Source organism: Phocoena phocoena, chromosome 13, assembly GCF_963924675.1.
Source record: "Phocoena phocoena chromosome 13, mPhoPho1.1, whole genome shotgun sequence".
Lineage (NCBI taxonomy): Eukaryota > Metazoa > Chordata > Mammalia > Artiodactyla > Phocoenidae > Phocoena > Phocoena phocoena.
The window spans coordinates 66,202,405-66,222,513 of NC_089231.1; the positions used below are offsets into that span (position 1 = coordinate 66,202,405).

General features: G+C 45.9%; 1 protein-coding gene across 5 annotated transcripts in view; it reads right to left on the minus strand.

Moving 5' to 3' along the window:
• The window catches only part of SLC5A1 (solute carrier family 5 member 1), a 51,898-nt gene extending 33,955 nt beyond the window's left edge, over positions 1 to 17,943 (minus strand). For 3 of the 5 annotated variants that reach the window (XM_065889641.1, XM_065889644.1, XM_065889642.1), the window contains exons 1-2: positions 17,798 to 17,932; positions 16,031 to 16,102 (exon numbers count right to left, since the gene is read on the minus strand). In XM_065889641.1, the coding sequence (XP_065745713.1) occupies positions 16,031 to 16,102; positions 17,798 to 17,932 (207 nt within the window). Of the gene's footprint in view, positions 1 to 16,030; positions 16,103 to 17,797 lie in introns of all 5 variants that reach the window. The other 2 variants (XM_065889643.1, XM_065889645.1) reach the window with 2 other exon arrangements.
• Positions 17,944 to 20,109: the final 2,166 nt, after the last annotated feature.

The window sequence follows — 20,109 nt, forward strand, 5'->3', positions numbered from 1 at the left end:
CTCTCTCTCTCTCACTGAATGTGCACAGAGAGAAGGCAGCCGTCCACAAGTCAGGAAGAGAGGTCTCACCAGAATCAACCCTGACAGCACCTTGATCTTGGATTTCTAACCTCTGGAACTGTGATAAAATAAATTTCTGTTGTGCAAGCCACTCAGTCTGTTGTGTTTTGCCATGGCAGCCCAAGCAGGCTAATACATACATCATTGCTTTATCACCTACACTCCTCTGACAGGTTTTCACACCACCCTTCCTCTCACTGGAGCTTGTTAACAATGCTTTCATCACTCTGACTTCCCAAAAGCCCTCTCTGTCCACACCTCACCCATGTTCATGTCCACTTGGGAATCATGCCCCATCTAGGGAGTGACCTATGAAGCATCTTGTCCTTCTCTGTAATATCCTCCCACATTCCTTCTCAGTTCAGGATTTCAGACTTCCTCTGAAATGTTCCCAGCTTGACCTTGCTTCTGACTAACTTCTTTCCAGGACTTCCTCATTCTCTGATGGGGCTCAAGAAGCCATTCCAAGTATTTAGATGGTTTGCTGTCACAGTGCAAAATGTGCTGGGTCTGACCAAACCCAACAGGTTTCGCAGCATGGTAATTGGGGAAATAATGTAATGTCATTACATTACAAAGAGAAAAAGACTATGTTTTCCTTTGACTTTAGGGAATTCACAATCATAGTTTACTGCCTAAATTTCCTATCCTAGATGGTTGGCAGGAGGGAAAAACCTAGGGAGAAATTAGAGAATCACAGAATCTTCCAGAACTGGATGGGCCCATAGATGTCACAGCTTGAATCGCCTTGGAAACACTCCCTACCCCCGCTCCCCCCGCACCAAGTGAAGGTCAGCTTCTGGATGCGTGCCTCTAGTGACAGAGAACGCCCCACCTCACGAGGCAGCTGAATCCATAGTGGAACAACTCTAATGGTTGCAATGTCCTTCTTTACCTTGAGCTTAAATCTCCCCATTTAGTCCTACTTGTGCCCTCTACAGTGCAACAGAACAAGTCAAATCTCTCTTCCACAAGCTAGTCTTTCCAGTATCTGAGGACAGGGGTTGTACCCACCCTCAAATCTTCTCCAGGCTAAGCTTCTTCTTCTCATGTGTCTGCTCCTCACTGGCAGCCCTTGTTGCTCTCTCTGTTGCCCTCAGCCCCACTTGTGTCCCCAAATAGGTCTCAGACCCTGGGCCTCTAGACCAGTCCAGACATGGGTTGTCCGGAGCTAAGCAGGCTGCCCTTCTTGACTTACCATCTGTTTTTAACATCATGTGGCTTCAAATACTTTTAAACCTGCCTCTCAGCCATGGGTCTTGGCAGTGCTGAGGACGAAGCCAGTCCCTCTTATTCCCATCACTGTCAGAGAATCTGCCTCTAAATTATCTGGACATTTAATAAGAATAGATTTCCTCTCATTGCAATTTAGATTCCTGATAATGTGGTTTGCCTTAACAATACAGTGGCTCTATCACTTAAATTTTTTTCACTTCAAGCCCTCCAGGGTTTGGCACAAATCTGATGTTTTCCCATGAGCCTTCTCTAAAGGGACAACCACTTAAACCACAAGGAAAACAACTGGCCAAATTCATTTCCCCATACCAACTATTAATGTCTGGAGTTGGAAGCTAGCCGGGACTGCATCTACCTCTCAAACCAAAGGCAGACATCAGTCCATCTAGTGATCGCTCCTTCAGTGCTTAACTCAACCCTAGAAATGGGCTCCCTAAACCATGCTACTCACAGAGTGCTCTGCGGGCCAGAAGCAGTGGCTTCACCCGGGAGCTTAGGAGAGCTATGAGTGCTCAGTCCCCACCCCACACCTACTGAATCAGAGAAGTAAGGGTAGTTCTTACACACAGTGAAGTTTGAGAAACCTGCCCTAGACTGCACTGAAAGTCACTGTTCCTCCTTAAACTTGTTTTGACCTCTCTTTGGGAGCAGAAGTCAGCGACTAACTACAAACTTGGGATGCTAAGATGAGGAGAACAAAAAGTTTGGGGTGAAAGAGGCTCTCTCTCCAAAATCCCCTACTGAACTTCCGGAGTTTACCATGGCATTTGGGCCACCCAGTGGGAGGCACTGTCACTTCTCTACATGCCAACATATAGCACATGGACTGAAACAAGCTTTGACCAGTCTCACTGGTGAACCCCAGACCCAGCAGGCTCAATTAAATAAAGACTTCCCAAGTATCCTCATGCCATAGCAAAGTTACTGAGACATTTCATACGGAAGTCTACAGAAGCCACTTAAAGTCTTTGTGGGAAATCCTTCCACAATTTGTCTTCTCAAGAGAGGGGGTTATAAGAGTTCCCAGAGCATGACCTCAACCACCAGAGTCAATAAATATTGCCGACTGGAGGGCTCCTCTGCCCTGCCATGGCATGAAAATGGTAAGAGGAATTACAGGCTCTCAAGGGTCTCTGCAATCTAGCCTCACCCTCCTTCTCCAATCCCAGCAGCCCCTCCACACTCTTCCAAGTCCTGTATGCTCTAGCTAAATCACACAGACCCAGCCTCCTGGATATGACCTGGGCTTTCTTGCCTTCTGCTTTTGTTTACACCATTTCCTTCTGCTTGGAACTCCCTCTCCATCAAGCTCTACCTGCAAAAACACTGTCCCAGTGACCAAAGGGAAGCCCAGTCCCATCTCTCTGCTGACACCTTCCAGAACTAATCTCTTCCTCCTCTGACCTCTTACCCCACCTGTCATCTGTTGCACTCTCCTGGTGCCTGTCAGGCCCTATTTTGGTAACTGCTTCCGTACAAGTGTTGTCCCCCAAATATCCTCTAGCTCTTGAAGAGCATTTCTGCTTCCACTTAGCATAAGACCTTTCTTGCACATGGCAAGCACTCAGTAAAAGTCTGCTGAGTGAGTGAGTGAGTGGGTGGGTGAGTGACAGCAAATCCTTGGAGTCTCCTCTTGGGGAAATGACAGGAACCATGGTGACCAAATGCCTTTGAGTTGCATTTATTCCCACTGGCTGCATGGAGTCAGGATTCTTAATGGGGACATGCCAAGGACGGCTCTCTCCTGAGGAAGAGCAATAAACCTGTCCTGCCAGGCCCACACGGGGCCCATTAAAGACAGTGGGGCTGACTAGAGACTCTAAACTGCTCTGAGATGTCAAAAGGGTGACCTGTAAGCTCAGTGTTAGTGAGACCAAGACCTCAAGGGGGATCCGACCTTGAGGGTTAGTCCATCAAATAGGCAAAAAATTTTAAATGATAATATTTGGTATTGGCAAGTAAATAGTCTCTCCCACATAGTTCTGATAGAAATGTAATTCTGGAAAGCAGTTTGTTGGCACAAATCCAAAGATCATCTCCTTCTACCATACAATCCTACTTTTAGTATTCTATCTTAAGAAATTATCAGAGATGCAGAGAAAGACTTATACGTAAGGATTTTCTTAGTATGTTCAATGCTACCTTATTTACAATACAGGAAAGTTGGAAACAACATCAATGACCAACAATAGGAAAACCACTGGATAAATTAAGGTACATACTTAGGATGAAATATTACATTGCCTTTAAAATTATAGCTTTGAAGAATTTGTTATGAGGAGATGATTGTGACAAAAATGTCAAATAAAAAAACATACAAAGATATACCATATGATCCCCAAATTTTTAAAGATAGATAGATAGATATAGAGATAGAGATATCCAAATTAAACAGTGATTATCTCTGGAAAAGAAAACACTAAGTGTGTTTTTGTATTTTTCTAAATTTCCCACAATGAGTTTGTGTAATTTTATAATCAGAACACAGTTCTTTAATACCTTTAACAATAAAGGGCAACAATTCCAGGGTGGTCTCAGATTAACTTGTAGAGCCTGAAGTCTTAGAACAAAGCATGCAAGGAAGTTATGTATTTGTTTTTGGGGTTGTAGAAAAAGACATGAAAATATCATTGAATGCTAATTGAAAATTATGTTTTATATGACATAAAATAGAAAATAGGAAATATATGGGAAAGCCTATTACTTGCCAAAACTCAGTCATCTGATGTTAGAGCAGGGATTACCTTGGAAATAATTAAGGTCAACCCTATTCTTTCAAGTGAAAACAAAATTAAAGCCCAGAGGAAGAAAGTGATTCAAGTTTACACATTCATTTTTTCTTTACTTCCGCACCCTTAGCAAAGTAAGATAGTATGTGAACACTCAGGACCACGAGCTGAAGAGTCAAGAATTGCCTAAAGCAACAGACACTGGTTCTGTGTGTGTTTCTAGCTTTACCATCAGAGGTAGCCACTGGATTGAAAAAAGAGTGCCCTGTATATGCCTTGAAAGCACAGTTAAACGGTGTGCCTGCCCCCCACCCCACCTTCTTCCCCTCCTATTAAGCACACTGAGAGGCTTCCCACCCAGTTCTAATCTTGGTCCAGTGGTTAGGACTCTGCGCTCTCACTGCCGAGGGCCCAGGTTCAATCCCTGGTAGGGGAACTAAGATCCCACAAGCCATGCAGTGCGGCCAAAGAAAAAAAATTCTTGGCTCTGCCAGGACAAATTATGTGACCTTGAACAGGTCATATTACTACCCTGAGCCTCAGTTTTCTCCACTATAAACTGAGGATAAGAATCCTTCTTAGCCTATTTCACAAGGGTGTTCTCTGGCTTAAATGAAGTGACACATGAGAAATCTTTAGGAAAGTTTTACCCCACAAAGCCATACTCTTCAGAAGAAATATTAATGATGCTTTTACATAGCCCATGTTTTGATGGAGTTCCCTGAATTTCCTTAGACAGAGTGGTCATTTTCTCTTGGAGGGAGCAAGATCTTCATAGCTCAAATGGAAAATGCACTCAGCTAATTTCGGGGAATCACTTTCTTTGTTAATGGATCATATAACACCCAGAATGTCCAGAGCTCTGGAGATGGCTTCCTGTTCTCAGCTTCTGTCTTTCCTTTAAGGAATGCTACCAGGATATCTCAGGGCCTCCTCTCCACTACTCTGGGCTGTGCTGGATGCCTCCCTTGAGATATCCTCAGACAGTGGTTCTCAAACTTTGGCATGCACCACAATCTAGACTCAAAATACAGGATGTCCACTTAAATCTGAATTTCAGATAAAAGAATACATTTTTTAGTAAAAGTATGTGCCAATATTGCGTGATACATACTTATACTAAAAAATCATTCACTGTCTGAAATTCAGAGTTAACTGGCCAGCCAGTATTTTTATTTGCTAAATCTGGCAACCCTAGTCAGAATCACCTGGAAGATTTGCTAAACCACAGATGGCTAAGCCCCATTCCCTCAAGTTTCTGATACACTGGTCGAGGTTGGGGTTGGAAATTTTGCATTTCTAACAAGAACCCAAGTTTGTTTTTTGTTTTTTTTTTTGCTGCTGCTGCTGCAGATACCACACTTTGAGAGCTCCGTCCTAGGAGAATAAGAAAGGGAGAGAGGATGACTAACTTACAGTGCCTCCTTGGAGGCCAAGTGTTGGGCCAGGCACTTCATTCACCTTATCTGATCATGCTCACAACAGTCTGTGAAGTGCATATTGTTCTCATCTTCATTTTACAGGTAAGCAGTCTGAGGACAAGAGCAGTGACGTGATTTGCCCAAGGTCCCACAGCCCAATGTGACTTCTGTCCAAGGGACAGAAGAAGAGGCCAGAGCACCACACTGTCTTTCCCCCTTCCTCCCCAGACATTCCCTTCTGAACTTCCCTGAAGGGGCACAATGCAGTCAGACCCCCCAGCCCACCTCATTGACTCATTGTAAGTTCAGGAACAGCATGTGTGTGTCTGCATCACACTTGTATTTCGATACTTCCCTCATCCTCTGGGGAACTGGTCTTTAATCTAAATTAACATCTTGGGGCAGGTGGTGGTGGTGGGATGAATTGGGAGATTGGGATTGACATATATAGACCAGTATGTATAAAATAGATAACTAATAAGAACATGCTGTATAAAAAAATAAAATAGAATAAAATTCAAAAAAATAAAATAAAATAAAATAATTTTAAAGACTCCAAAGAGTTTATGAGGATTATATCTATCTATATTTATATTGGAGATATAAAATGAGAAATTGAAAGAATATGTATTTGTGAAATCATTTAAAATAACAATAATAGACTTATTATATGTTAACAAAAAATAACATGTATTAATAAAAAGTGACTCTATTTTCCAAACTAAAAATAAATAAATTGATTAATTAATTAATTAACATCTTGGTTCCCTTAGTAAGGAATCTTTTCACAGGGGAAGTTTGAAAAGGTTTAATCTTTGACCCTTGCCATCTTGTAGGGATGACATTTCCTGGATTGGGACAGAAGAGAAGGTGGGGCTTACATATTCAGGCTATTTAATTTTGGAGACTCATAAATATTTAGACACAGGCGTTCTCCAGAGTCATCATAATCTCTGTTTACCCTATATCAGCTCATAATGGACAATGGTGGCCTTTCACTTATTTTCTTCATGAACTCTCTCTTTGCCCCAACAACCAAAGGGGCGTGAAATCAGGAAACCACTGCCAAAGCTGGCATCTTCCCACAGGCTGTTGGCACAAAAGGGGGGGTGAGTTCTTCTGTTGGCATTTATAGGTCAAGGAGGCTGAAGACCAACCCTCTCACCAGCTCAGACGGGCTCATCCTTGGGATCATCAACAACTCAGGGTCGCTCACCTGAAGGACCTGATCAATATGCATGGTCTCTCCCCTATGCTGGCCCTCTTTCAGTTCCCAAGTATCCCAAGCTCCTCCTCACCTCAGGCCTTTGACAATTCTGTTCCTTCTGCTTGGATCGCTCTTCCCCCAGTCTTCACATGGCTGCCTCCTTCTCATCTTTCAGAGCTCAACCTAAATGCCCAATCCTCAGAAAGGCCTTCCCTGATCCTCTTATGTACATAAAGATTCAAACACATTTCCTTCTTAACCCTCACCACTATTTGTAATTTCAGATACATTTTGTAAGAATGTGTGTCACACACACACACACACACACACACACACACACACACAAATATATGCCAGCACCTAACACAGAATGTGGCACATAGAAGGTAATCAATATGTAAATGTAGAATGAAATAATAGCAATGCATATATGGATAAATGATTGAATTCACACTTTAAGAAGGAGCATCTGGGGACTTCCCTGGTGGCCCAGTGGCTAAGGCTCCACACCCCCAATGCAGGAGGCCTGGGTTAGATCCCTTGTCAGGGAACTAGATCCCACATGCTGCAACTAAGAGTTCGCGTGCTGCAACTAAAGATCCCGCATGCCTCAATGAAGATCCCGCCTGCAGCAGTGAAGATCCCGCGTGCCGCAACTAAGACCTGGAGCAGCTAAATAAATAAATAAATAAAAAGAAGGAGGATCTGGAGATGAGATACAATAATAAGGACAATTATGATGATGATGATAAGAATGTCCAACTTGGGTAGTACTAACTGTATACTATTCTAAGAGATTTACATGTATTAACTACTTTAATCCTCAAAACAACCCTGTGAGGTAGGTGCTATGACCTCTATTTTGAAGTTGAGGAAACTGAGTCAGGAGAGGGTAAGTAACTCAGCCAAGGCCACAGAGATAGGAATGGATGGAACTGGGGTTAAGACCAAGGCAGCCTGGATCCAGAGCCTGTGCTCTTAACCCCAACTCCAAATCACCTCCCTTGCATACAGTTCATCCAAAACAAACATATAGCTGTAGCCAACTCAAAATGTGCCATGCCACTAGTAGACAGGGAAAGCCCAGACACATTTCTAACATGAACAATCCAAAGACTTCATCATGGCTGATAGTTTCAGCACTCTTCTGACCTCAACCAACTAGAGATACTGATTATAACTTACTTTTCCCTTTCTCTGTTGGCAGAAGTGCTAGTGTGTTAGAGAATGCTGGGAAGACAGCCAGAGGGAAAGGAGAAGCCAGGAGCTTAGGTACAAACTAGATGACAGGAACTTGGCTACACACAGTCAACTGAGGCCGCGGAACACAAAGGATACATGGAATGGTGAGTGCCTGTGCATGAATCAGAGAAACTCCTCAAAGGAAACCAAGCCTTGAAGAATTGGAGGGAAATGGGTCCACCAAAGAGAGAGAGGGAAGGATGAGGGGGAAAGAGCAAGAGGAGGAGGAAAGCAGAGGGGAGGAAGAGGAGGAGAAGGAAGAGAAGAAAGAGGAGGAGGAATAGAAAGAACTGGTCCTTCGAGAGTAAGGCAGTCACTGGCATGCTAAGCAAAAAACTCTCACCACAAAGGAGACACAGATATATGGGAACTGACAAGGTTTGCAAAATCTTGACTTAAACTGAGAGAAACCAAATGTTTGAGATAGTGAGGAAGCATGGCCACACCAGACTTTACCAAGGAGTCCAATCTGGGCTGAAATCAGGCACCCTGATTAGGGCCAGGCTTGGTTTTCCAGTTTTACTACCATGAGCCAAGAAAAAAAAAAACCTAAAGGAAAAAAATGTTCTGTGTACATAGGAACAGAAATGTGGTGCACTGCTGGAAGCAGCCTTTCACTTGGACTCAGCACCCTCCTAACCTCCTGAATTCTTTCCACCACCTACACAGTGTAGTCACTGCACCAGAGAGCAGAATGCAGGCTGAAGGCTCAGGTGACATCAACAAAGGGATCCAGTATGAGGGTCTGGGGACATATCCCTCTTATCCCTCTTATTCCTTTAATTCAGCACATACTAGATGCAAGGCCCTGGACTAGGTGGTGGAAGAGATGTTAAAAAAAAAAAAAAGATTAAGAAAAACACAGGCTCAACCTTGGGACAAATGAAAGCACACACAGCTACATGCAATCAGAGCAGGAAGACAGGGCCACCTGGACTTGACAGTCACTTCCACCCGGGCTTATGAAGGTCAAGTACTTGTCTGTCTCCCATCTCACATCTTCCCAACCCTTGCTCCCTTGGTGAGCTCTCTGCCTCTCTTATGTCTATTCGCCTTGTTCCTGATCTTCCTTTCTCATTCATGAGTTCTCACCTAGGTCTTAGGCCTGCCAGGCTGTTCCAGGCCTCCCGGTGGCCACTCCAGTAGCATCCTAAGTGACTGAACTTTGATCTGATCATTAGGTTTTAGAGACTTAATCAGATACGTTTTACTCAAAAGAGTCTAAGAAGTATGAGAAGCTGTCCTCTTTCCTCAGAGAAAATTTCCATCAGGGTCTCTGGTCAAACCTAAATGAAAGATTGTCTTGGTTTTCAGATAAACCTGTAGACTGTACCTATAGATCTCATAAACTTCCATCTCAAAGGATAAAGAAAAAGAGACCTGAGTAACCAGAAGAACAGGAAGAACCCTAGCTCTACTGTTATCTTGTGTGAACTTGGTCAACCCATGGGGTTAATCGTCATTCTTGCTGGATCACTGAGGATTCAATCAGATAGATGATTGAAAAAAGAACAAGAGCTAAACCTGAGAGTTTGTGTGCCAGGTTCTGTTCTGAGACTGAGTGTGCATCCTCAAAACAACCTCAGGTAAGTACTGTTATCTCTGTTATAAGAAAACAAATGTAAGGCACACAGATGTTTAGTAACTCAAACAGGGTCACACAGCTAGTAAGGGGCAGAGGCTGCATTTGAACACAAGCAGCCTGGCCCAGACCTGAACAAGAGGTCAACAAACTAGAGTCTACGGGCCCAATCTGGCCATCCTCCTGTTTTTATAAATAGAGTTTTACTGGAACACAGCCATGCCCATCTATCTATGTATTGTCCATGGCTGCTTTCACGCTACAGCAGCAGAGTTTAGTAGTTGTGACAGAGATATTTACTTTGTGGGCCTCTGCAAAGAAAGTTTGTCAACCCGTGACCTAAACCACTGTGATATACTCCTCTCTGATGATTCTTTAATAGTAAAGGAAGGAAAGAAACTGTGGCTATTGAGAGACACACAGCCATCACATTTCCACTGGCAATGGACTGGCTCGCATGTACACACCCATTTCCCCCATGCTTGTTCCTTCCTCTGTGGTGTGAAATCTCAGCATTTTAGTCCTGGAAGAGGCTTTGAGATCTCAGTCTTACTGTTTCCCACACTGAGAAGGCTCTCTGAGACTCAGAGAGGCTGATGATTTGCCTGACGTCACAAATCTAGGACAAAGCAAGTCCTCTGGCTCCTTGTGAGGTCCCCACTCCCTTTAGAATACTTACTTCTGAAGTGTTTGAAAATGCCTTGGGGGTTGTTGAAGGCTTGGCTCAGCCCTATTGTACTCGCTGCTCCCGTGGACCTGGCTCTGCCAGCGGTCCTGGCTGGTGTGACCAAACTCTCTTCCAAAACAAAAGTTCTCCGTGGGGCTGTGTACCTGGGGCTCTATCTCTCTAAGTAATTTCTGCTGCCACTAGCCAAGGCATGGAGAATTTCCCCTTCAAAGCTCACTTTCCTGCTTTCACGTCTCCCACATCTTCAAAGAATCATTACAGCACAGCACCCAGGCAGTTGTTCATCAAAGGCACCAAACCATGGTGTCAGCCCACAGTTACATAAGGTTTCGTTTCACTCACAAGGTTTCATGTTTCTCAGTTGGCTTGGCTTGCCTCAATGTGACTCAGGTTTCTGGGGCCCTCCCTGCCTGGCCCTCTTTGTGAGTTGACCTTCCTTTACCCAGCCCTGGAGTCCTTGCTCCTCCTCCCAATGGTCCCTCACTTTTATCCCTAGGCCAAGCACAAACTATTTCTCCCTCTTGGCCTCATTAACTTTTTAGGAACGGGGTCCTTTTCCAAAGTGCCTGGATCTCCACCTGTTACAGGTCACAACTGCCGCATTCAAAGTCACTGAAGCCCCCAGGAATGCCCCCCAACTGGCGTCTCCTTTATCCAATCTTCTTTCAGATTTTATGAGCTCTGATTTCCACCTGCTTTTCTCATGGGTGACTATCCAAGCCCTCGGGGCCTCAGGTGTATCAATCCAAGGTCAATACAAGTCCTTTCCTCCTAAAAATCCCCTGGGACTATCTTTCTGAAGTTTCTCTGGTTGCTCACGCATCCTACAGTACAAAGCAACAGGGCTAAAGGCAGATGAAGGAGGCAAAGTGTCCCCTTGGAGGCTGAGAGAAATGTCAGCTCCAAGAGCCTGTGGCCCCTGTGATGTCCTCCTTGGGCCAGCACATTTGAGGACAGATATTCTGGTTATAAACTTGTAGACCGATGACAGGCTTAAACTGACTTTGTATTTTAATCCAAAGGGAAATTTAGAAGCATAGTTTTGTGAATTCCCTGGCAGTCCAGTGGTTACGACTCTGCGCTTCCACTGCAGGGGACACGGGTTCTATCCCTGGTCAGGGAACTACGATCCCGCATGTCCCGCGGCCAAAAAAAAAAAAGAAAGAAAGAAAATACAGAATGTCTTGGCAGGCCCCAATTATCTGCACTACCTATTCAGGTATTTTTCTCTGAATGCCCACCCAGAAGGATCCCCTCCAGCCTGGCCAACATCAGCACAATGGCCTGAGCGAGGACAAGGACGGCTGGGAGAGGCACGCATCCACCCAAGAGAAGTCCCCAAACCTCTCCTCCCCACCAGGGTGTGGGTCCCTCAAATGTCCCTAAAACCTTGTGGGGGTGCCCCATATTTTCCACGCACGTGCCTCTCCTTTGCACCCAGAAGTGCAATTGAACTGGTCAAACCACACGTTCCAATTTGGGGACTGCAGAAGGCAGCCGTATCCATTTAAAAAAAAAAGAAAGAAATATATTCTTTCTGAAATATAGTTTTTTGTTTTTTTGTTTTTTTTGTTTTTCGGTTTTTTGGGTTTTTTTGCGGTACACGGGCCTCTCACCGTTGGGGCCTCTCCCCCTGTGGAGCACAGGCTCCAGACGCACAGGCCCAGCGGCCATGGCTCACGGGCCCAGCCGCTCCGCGGCATGCGGGATCCTCCCGGACCGGGGCAGGAACCCACGTCCCCCGCATCGGCAGGCGGACTCCCAACCACTGCGCCACCAGGGAAGCCCTGAAATATAGTTTTGATGCAGTTTAAACTATTTTTCAATTTTGGAGAGAAAGTAGTTTGATTTGCATTTTCTTGCATACCTTGTTGTTCTTTCAAGTGTGTACTACAATAGTTTTTAAATCATTTTAAATTTTAGAATGGAAATCATCATGCTTATTTTTCTTCTAAATTAGCAGTTTTTAAATTTTGTAAGTCAGCAGAACCTTGCCCTCAAACAAAATCTTAGCAGATTCCCCTCAAATAAAATAAATAAAAGACGGGTTGCTGGGAAGGAGAGTGAGAGCAGCCCCTGAGGCATTTCAACAGCGTCTAAGAGTTGTAGTGAACATATTTTTAAAGACTGCTACCGGGGAGGGGGACGGGTAAGCTGGGACGAAGTGAGAAATAGCACTGACATATATACACTACCAAATGTAAAATAGATGGCTAGTGGGAAGCAGCTGCATAACACAGGGAGATCAGTTCAGTGCTTTGTGACCACCTAGAGGGGTGGGATAGGGAGGGTGGGAGGGAGATGCAAGAGGGAGGGGATATGAGGATATATGTATACATATAGCTGATTCACTTTGTTATACAGCAGAAACGAACACAACATTGTAAAGCAATTATACTCCAATAAAGATGTAAAAAAAATAAAAGATAAAAACTACTACCTTAGAATATAACCATACTTTACTGAATCAAAAACACCAACTATTGTAAGACATACCACGGAGCACGAAGAAGAAAAAACATTGCCACTTAAAGTATGGCATGCCACTAACTGTCAGACACAGTCAATCTCAGAACTGTAAAAATGCGGTCAATGTGTAGCTGGAATTGATGACTTACAGTAGTATAAATAAATTACATACAAATCGTGTTCATATACTCACACAATGTGAAAGTTAAATTTAAGTGATGTGGTAGCAATATCTTCACATAAATGCTAGCTTCCATTTACTGGGCACCAGACAAGTGCCAGCTGGGGCGTTGCCCTGACACTTCTTTTTTTTTAACATCTTTATTGGAGTATAATTGCTTTACAATGGTATGTTAGTTTCTGCTTTATAACAAAGTGAATCAGCTATACATATACATATGTTCCCACATCTCTTCCCTCTTGCGTCTCCCTCCCTCCCACCCTCCCTATCCCACCCCTCTAGGTGGTCACAAACCACCGAGCTGATCTCCCTGTGCTATGCGGCTGCTTCCCACTAGCTATCTATTTTACGTTTGGTAGTGTATATATGTCCATGCCACTCTCGCATTTTGTCACAGCTTACCCTTCCCCCTCCCCATATCCTCAAGTCCATTCTCTAGTAGGTCTGTGAACATTAACAAGTGGAAGGAAGGTTAAGAGCGTCAGGGCATCTTAGGGGTAAGATGCCCTGACGCTCTTAACCTTCCTTCCATTTGTTAATGTTCCCATTTACTGAGCACCTGCCAAGCACAGTGTTGAGTGCTGCACATGCATAATCTCATTTAATCCTGACAAGAACCCTCCAAAGTACATATTCTTCTCCTATTTTATAGAGGGAGAAACTGAAGCTCAGGGAAGTTCAGTGACTTCCCCAAGGTCATACAACTAGTAAATGAGGTAGGTCAGATGAGCTGACTTCAAAGCCCATACTCATTCTACTCTAGAATTTTCTAGAATTAGAACATTTTCAGAGTTGGGAGGGACTTAGAGGTCATTGTATCCCCATTCAAGAATCCCCCTTGCCAGGATCCCTAATAAATGTTGATATTCTCGGTAAATCTGACCAGATAGGGAAGAATCTACCCAAACCAGTGATTATCAAGCCTGCCTGATCATCAAAAGCACCTGGGAAGCTTTTTTTAAATGCAGATTCTTGGGGCCCTCTTCCAAGGTTTTTTCATCTAGTAGGTCTGGAGTGAGGCTCAGGAATCTGTATTTTTAGAAAGCACATCCAGGTGACTCAGATACATGGGCAGGTTTATGAACCATTAACGTAATCTCGTGAAACCTTAGATGGAAACTGTTGTTGGAGGAAGAAAAGTCAAATTTCAACCTCATCAAGGAAGCAGGGACTTCTGCACAAAAGCGGAATGATGCCATGTTTCTCTGTTGGTTAGAATAATCTGAGACATGAGTAAGGAAAACAACACCCACCGGAAACCCCACATGAACCATTGAACCTTATCTGTTTTGGGTGGGGCTAATCCTCTCATCACCCAACTCTCAGCCCAGATCCAAACCCAGGTGCCATCAGGAAGAAAGACATCTTCACTGGTTAAGATGTGATGTGTTCCCAGGCCTAGCCCAAAATGTATATCTCCTACAGGTGGTTCTGCCCCATGCCTCTGCCTTCTTGTTGGCTTCTCCAAGACCCAGAGATTGGAAGCTAAGGCCTTATCCCCAATAAATCAGCCGTAGAACGTTTACATGAAGAGATATGAGTTTCCTGTTAAAGAGGGAGGAAGGAAGAGAAAAGAGGTCAGGATGCAAACCAAGGCTGGATAAACAGCCTGGATGGCAGGCTTACTCTTGGGGGCATTGAAGCATTAGATGGGGTGGGGGTACACTGGTTTCCAAACAACTAAAGTAAACTTCAAGGTCCTATTCAGTTTTCTAATTCAGAAAATCTCAAGTCCACTGAGATTTCATACCAGTCTTGGCTGTGAAATCTGTACAGCAGCACTGTCCAATAGAACTTTCTAAAATGATGGAAATGTTCTAGATCTGCAGTGTCCAATATGGTGACTACCATCTACATGTAGCTATTAAGCACTTGAAATATGGCTAGTGTGACTGAGGAAACAAATTATTTATCTTATTTTAATTTCAATTTAAAAAGCCAATGTGATTAGTGGCTACCATATTGGACAGTGCAGTTCTAGAGGAACTACTCCAACCTTGCCTTGAACTTTGTGATCAGAGCTGCCTATCCAACACCAGCTTTTAGGAAAGCACCAAAGTCCAAAGCATGAGAAGATAAAATGTGTCAGGAGAGACCATCATGAGGGACCCAACACAGAAGTCAGCATCTGCCCAGTATTCTTGGCCAAGGGTAAAGCAGAAATGACTTCAGGGATAACATTAGCAACTGTGAAGATGCCAAATATTAAAATCCATCCCCAAATAGCTGATCAAAGGCCAAGTGCAGGAAGTGGCATGATTTCCTCCTACATTCCCTCTGTTTCTGTGTATACGACAGTGACAGTCTCCACTTTCTTGCTTCTCTTCCTCCATAGCTGTCGCTCTCTTCTCATTGTATGTACACTTCATTACCCCTGCCCCTTTCACCAGTCAGTCCTGCTTGTATCTTACGCCCAAAGAATTTCACAATTTGGCCAATCTGGTCAACCAGTAGTTTCGATGATAACTCCGCATTGAAATAATCATTGGGCTGACTGATAACCCAGCAGAGCCCTGTGCTGTTAGGATGGAAGGGCCCTTCCAGTTTCTTTTCCACCCACGCACACGTCCTTTGATTGGGATACTTCTGCCTATGTGCAAGTGTCAGGGAAAACACCTCACGTTTATACAAAATACAAAATCCACCAAGAGATGAGGAAAACTGTAACTGGGGACAGTAGGGGGCTCCTTCTCCAGCCACTCTACAAATGTTTATTGAGGGCCTCCTGTGTATCAGGCACTGTGTTAGGCTCCTGAGGTAGGAGAGATAAAGTCTCTCCTCTGTGGGCCTTAAAGTAGCAAAAAGGTAGCAAAAGAGCTACTATTTATTGAGTTTCCACCCCACAAGCAGTCTCCACTTCTCATCATACTCCTGGAAGGTAAATATTACCAACTTCCATTTTATAGAAAGAGAAGTGGAATCTCAGACTTGCCCAAGATCACCTCGGACTGTGTGCTCTTTTTGCTTCTCCACGCTGTCTTCCTTGTGAAGTCTTTCCTCTGTTTATCCCTTGAAAAACTTCCCAGTGTTATTTATTTAAAGGCTATTCCCTTACTGCAAGAGATTAAGGGTGCCCAGAGACCTGGAAAGCAGATGACCCATTGTCAGGGATCTAAGGCAAGAAGAAAGAATAACCATCACCCAAAGCCAACAAGAAAATGGCCTCCTATGGGGAATATCGTGGTTCAGCAAATAGTATTTCAGAGAAAACTTACCGGCCACCATACCATACTTCGTCCTGCCAGGAAGAAGCCTCCAACAGTCCCACGATTAGTGGAAAACATGGCCTGGGGAGGAAGTGTCAAATATTTAATAGAAAACTAGAACGGAGTAACCTTGCCAGCCAAGAGGATCACCCCCATCCCCCATATACTTGCACTTTCTTCAACCCACTTCACTTTCTGAAACACTTCCACATTCCTTACTTCCTTGAAGCTCAGAAGACGGAGGCAGGAACCTATATTTGATAGACAATTAACACAGATTTGTTGAGCCCCCTGTGCCCTAGGCAGTGCCAAGGAGAGCATGGCTCAGATCTTTCTGGACTCCTGGCAGGGAGCCTTCCATAGGTCATAGTCTTAGGGCCTCTGTAGTGGTTTTTCTGGGAATAGCAAGGGGACCAACAGCCCCAAGGAGCGAGGAGGTAGCTAGGGCTGAAACAAAAAAAAGTTCCAAGGAATCAGGCTCTGAAAGTTGGTCAGGGAAAGACCATTCTGAAGGTCATTCTGAAGACTCCTAGAGTCCATAAGGAGCTTTCAGATACATCTCTGCAGATCCTCACAGCCACGTGGGGTGTCATAAGAACAGGTAAGATTGTACCCATTGCACATTTGAATAAACTGAGACTGAGTGGGGTTACTAACATCTCAAGGCTGGCATGTGTCACAGCCAGTGCTAAACCTGAGAACCCTGGCTCCTGGCTGGACTTTCCACCATGTCTGGGAAGCTGAGAGTACTGAGCAAGAATCAGCCACACAGATTCCTTGTGACACTTTAGGCTTTCAGTCACATTTGGTTTCTACAATTATTTTTTTCTTTTTAAAAATCAACACTTCCTTTTATCTCTAAAAAAAACCTCTTGGCCATGAAGGGGTTAATGCCCACCCTCCTCTGCTCTAAGTCAAATGACTTCAACCACCTGCTAGCACCTCAGCCTCCTGGCCTGCGGTCCCCCATGAAAGCCTTTGAGAGTGACTGGAATATGTTCACACTTAAAAATACCTCTCTTCCAGTTGCTAGGTGTGCCGGCGTCTGTCACAAGTGAAATTTCCAAGTTCAAGACTGCTAAGAACAAGTTTCTCTGGTTTGGTGTGTCCCCATAGTCCCAAAAAGGAGCCACACACATTTCCCTCTCCCCAGCACCAGGCCACCCTCCAGTCTTCCTCCTCCTCCTCCTCTTCCTGGGCCCAGCTTTTCAGCTCTCACTCACTCCAGCCCCTAGATCCCAGGGCACAAGACCTCTCCCAGGTGGGGGACGCAGGGCAGCCCCTCTGCCTTGGGCTGCCCCAAAGCACCTGCAGCTGGCAGAGGCTGGTGTCCTTCCGGATCTACCCTGCTTCTTTCCCCTCTGAAACTGGATGACTAAGAGGCAGGACAGTAATCACCTTCCTGGGGCTCATTTCCCAAGCCCTGGGATCCTTCCTGCAGCTACCAGCTGGTCCTCTCCTGCCCCTCACACCCCCAGCCCCCAGCCTCTCCAATCTCTCACTCTCCTTCTCTGCTCACAGAGCCGGGGTTGGGGAGCCTCCTCAGGCACTGGCCAGCACCCCCATTTCTGCTCACCCTTGCTTGGCCCCTCACCTCACACGGTGCCCCCTGAACTCCTCTCAAACATTTCCAAATCATTTCCACTCGGCTCCACACACCCTTCAGCCCACCTTCCCCTCCTTGCAGTTCACCAAGGCGGTGGCTCCTCCGTGTGCCCCCTCCTCCCTCCCCTTGGCCCTTGCCCCCTCAGCCCGCGTTTCAGGACCCCTACATACCCACAGCCCGACAGCCATCACCACCACGAAGTAGACAACGATGACAGAGATGTCGGCCGCATTGCGGATGCGCTCGTAGGCCTTGAGGGGCTCGGCAGTGGCAGTGGTCGCCGGGCTCCAGGTGCTACTGTCCATGACGGCGGCCGCAATGCGTCCCTCCAGCCCAGGCCGCTCGCTCCTTATATGGTCTCCGGGTTAATGATCAGTCCCGGGGAGGGGACCCGTGAAGTCTGGCAGCAGTGCTGTCTTGCAGGAGCCCCAGCGCTGCGCCGTCGGGGAGCAGCTCTGAGTGCACAACGAGGAGGAGCTGGTAGAGCTTTGCCGGGGAGGTGGGCGGGTAGATAAGCACTCTCCCTCAAGGTGGGTGGGGCCGGCCAGGGGGTGGTGCCCTCCTAGCACAAAGGCCCACTGTGCACCCGCACCCGCACCGGGCACAGGGCAGCCTCGCCTGGGCTGCTGTGTGGCAACACCCAGGCCAGGGCTCCAGCGGCTCCATTGAGGAGCCAGGCTTCCTGGTGCTGGGGGCCTAGAAGCTTCAGATCACCTGCCACCTGCTGTTGGACCAGTCTTGTGTTCTCTGTGGACCTGGCTTCTCCATGTGTAAAATGAGTGCGGTACTGTTCCAGGAATCAGCCAAGTTCTTGGTCTCCATGGAGAACATTCTGGTGAGAACCAGAAGTTGCTGGATGTTGCTGGAAGAAAATTCAGCATGATGGCAGTATCTTGACCACTCACCCATCCACCTTTCTGCCTCTCCCTCTACAGCCTGCAGCACCCAGGGGCACTGCTACCCCAGCTATAAGGAAGAAGGAACTGAGACTGGGGAAAAGGATCCCCCTGGGAGCTATTTCCTTGCCCTGTGCCTCACCCAGTAATGTTATTTGGGGCCCTTCCAAGGCAGGTGGGAGGGAGGAAAGATATTACAGAATCCCTTCCAAGGAACTCATCAAACCCTAGCCCTTTCTGGGGGCTCAGCCTACCCATCTGGAAACACATGTCTAATTTGGAAGTCAAGGCTCAGAACAGAGATGACTGTGAGAAGAGGCACAACTCACCAAAGGTCACACAGTGAGCCAGTGACAGAGGTGACCATGCATCCCAGACCAAGGCAGGCCTAGTTCAGAGGAGGGTTGGGATGTTCTCAGGGGCTGGTGCTGGAGGCCCCAGAGCAGCCACTTTGGAGAGGGGACCCTTGCTAGGTGATGAGGTGAGGGAGGGGGAAGGACCATCCAAACCCGCCAGGATGCTATTCTGCCTCAGGCCCTCCCTGCCCACCACCAGACATCCATCCACTACTTAAAGTCAAGCAGCCCATTCCTTTGCACCTTGCTGCCTCTGAGGGCCACTGCCCTCCTTCCTCTTCAGTGCTTGTTTGTCCCCACTTCCCCCATCCATCCCCCAGGACTGTAAATTGTATAAGGGCCCATCATAACACCTGCCCACAGGAAGAAGAAATTCCCCATTTGGGGATCTTGGAAGCAGGGCCTCTTCACCATGGATGCCTCCCATGACCTAGAGCTCAGCAGTCAGCCACAGCTTGGAGCAGCTTGCCTTCCATCTGTGTCCATTGGTTCCCACATTCAGCAAAGCTTTTTCACCTGACTCTGTGCCAAGCAGAGTCCCTGCCCTCAGGGAACTTCCAGTCTGGTCTGGGAGTGAGCCCACCCACAGCTTTAACCACCAGCTGCAGGCTGCCAGCCCATGCCCGGTTCTAAAAGTGAAGTCTGTGGAAATGAGCAAATCCAAAGCGTGAGTGGGAGGAAGGCTTGGAAGTGCTAAAGGACCTCAAAGGAGGGACAAAGCTGTTCTTTGATCTTTCTAGGACAGCAGAACATAGGTGGCCAGAGAAGGAAAGGGATGGGTGGCAGCCAAGGAGAGACCATAAAAGGCATTCATTCATTCATTCACTCTTACAACAAAAGAGTGGCTTCTATGTGCCAGGTCATGTGCGATGACTCTAGGGATACAGCTGTGAACAAGACTCACAGGGCTCTTACCTTCCTCACAGGGCTTCCAGCCCAGTAGGGGAAACAGACCATCATCAAAGATGAGACAAATCATGTACCACAATGTTCATTGCAGCTCTATTTACAATAACCAGGACATGGAAGCAATCTAAGTGTCCATCGACAGATGAATGGATAAAGAAGATGTGGCACATATATACAGTGGAATATTACTCATCCATTAAAGAAACGAAATTGAGTTATTTGTAGTGAGGTGGATGGACCTAGAGTCTGTCATAGAGAGTAAAGTAAGTCAGAAAGAGAAAAACAAATACTATATGCTAACACAGATATATGGAATCTAAA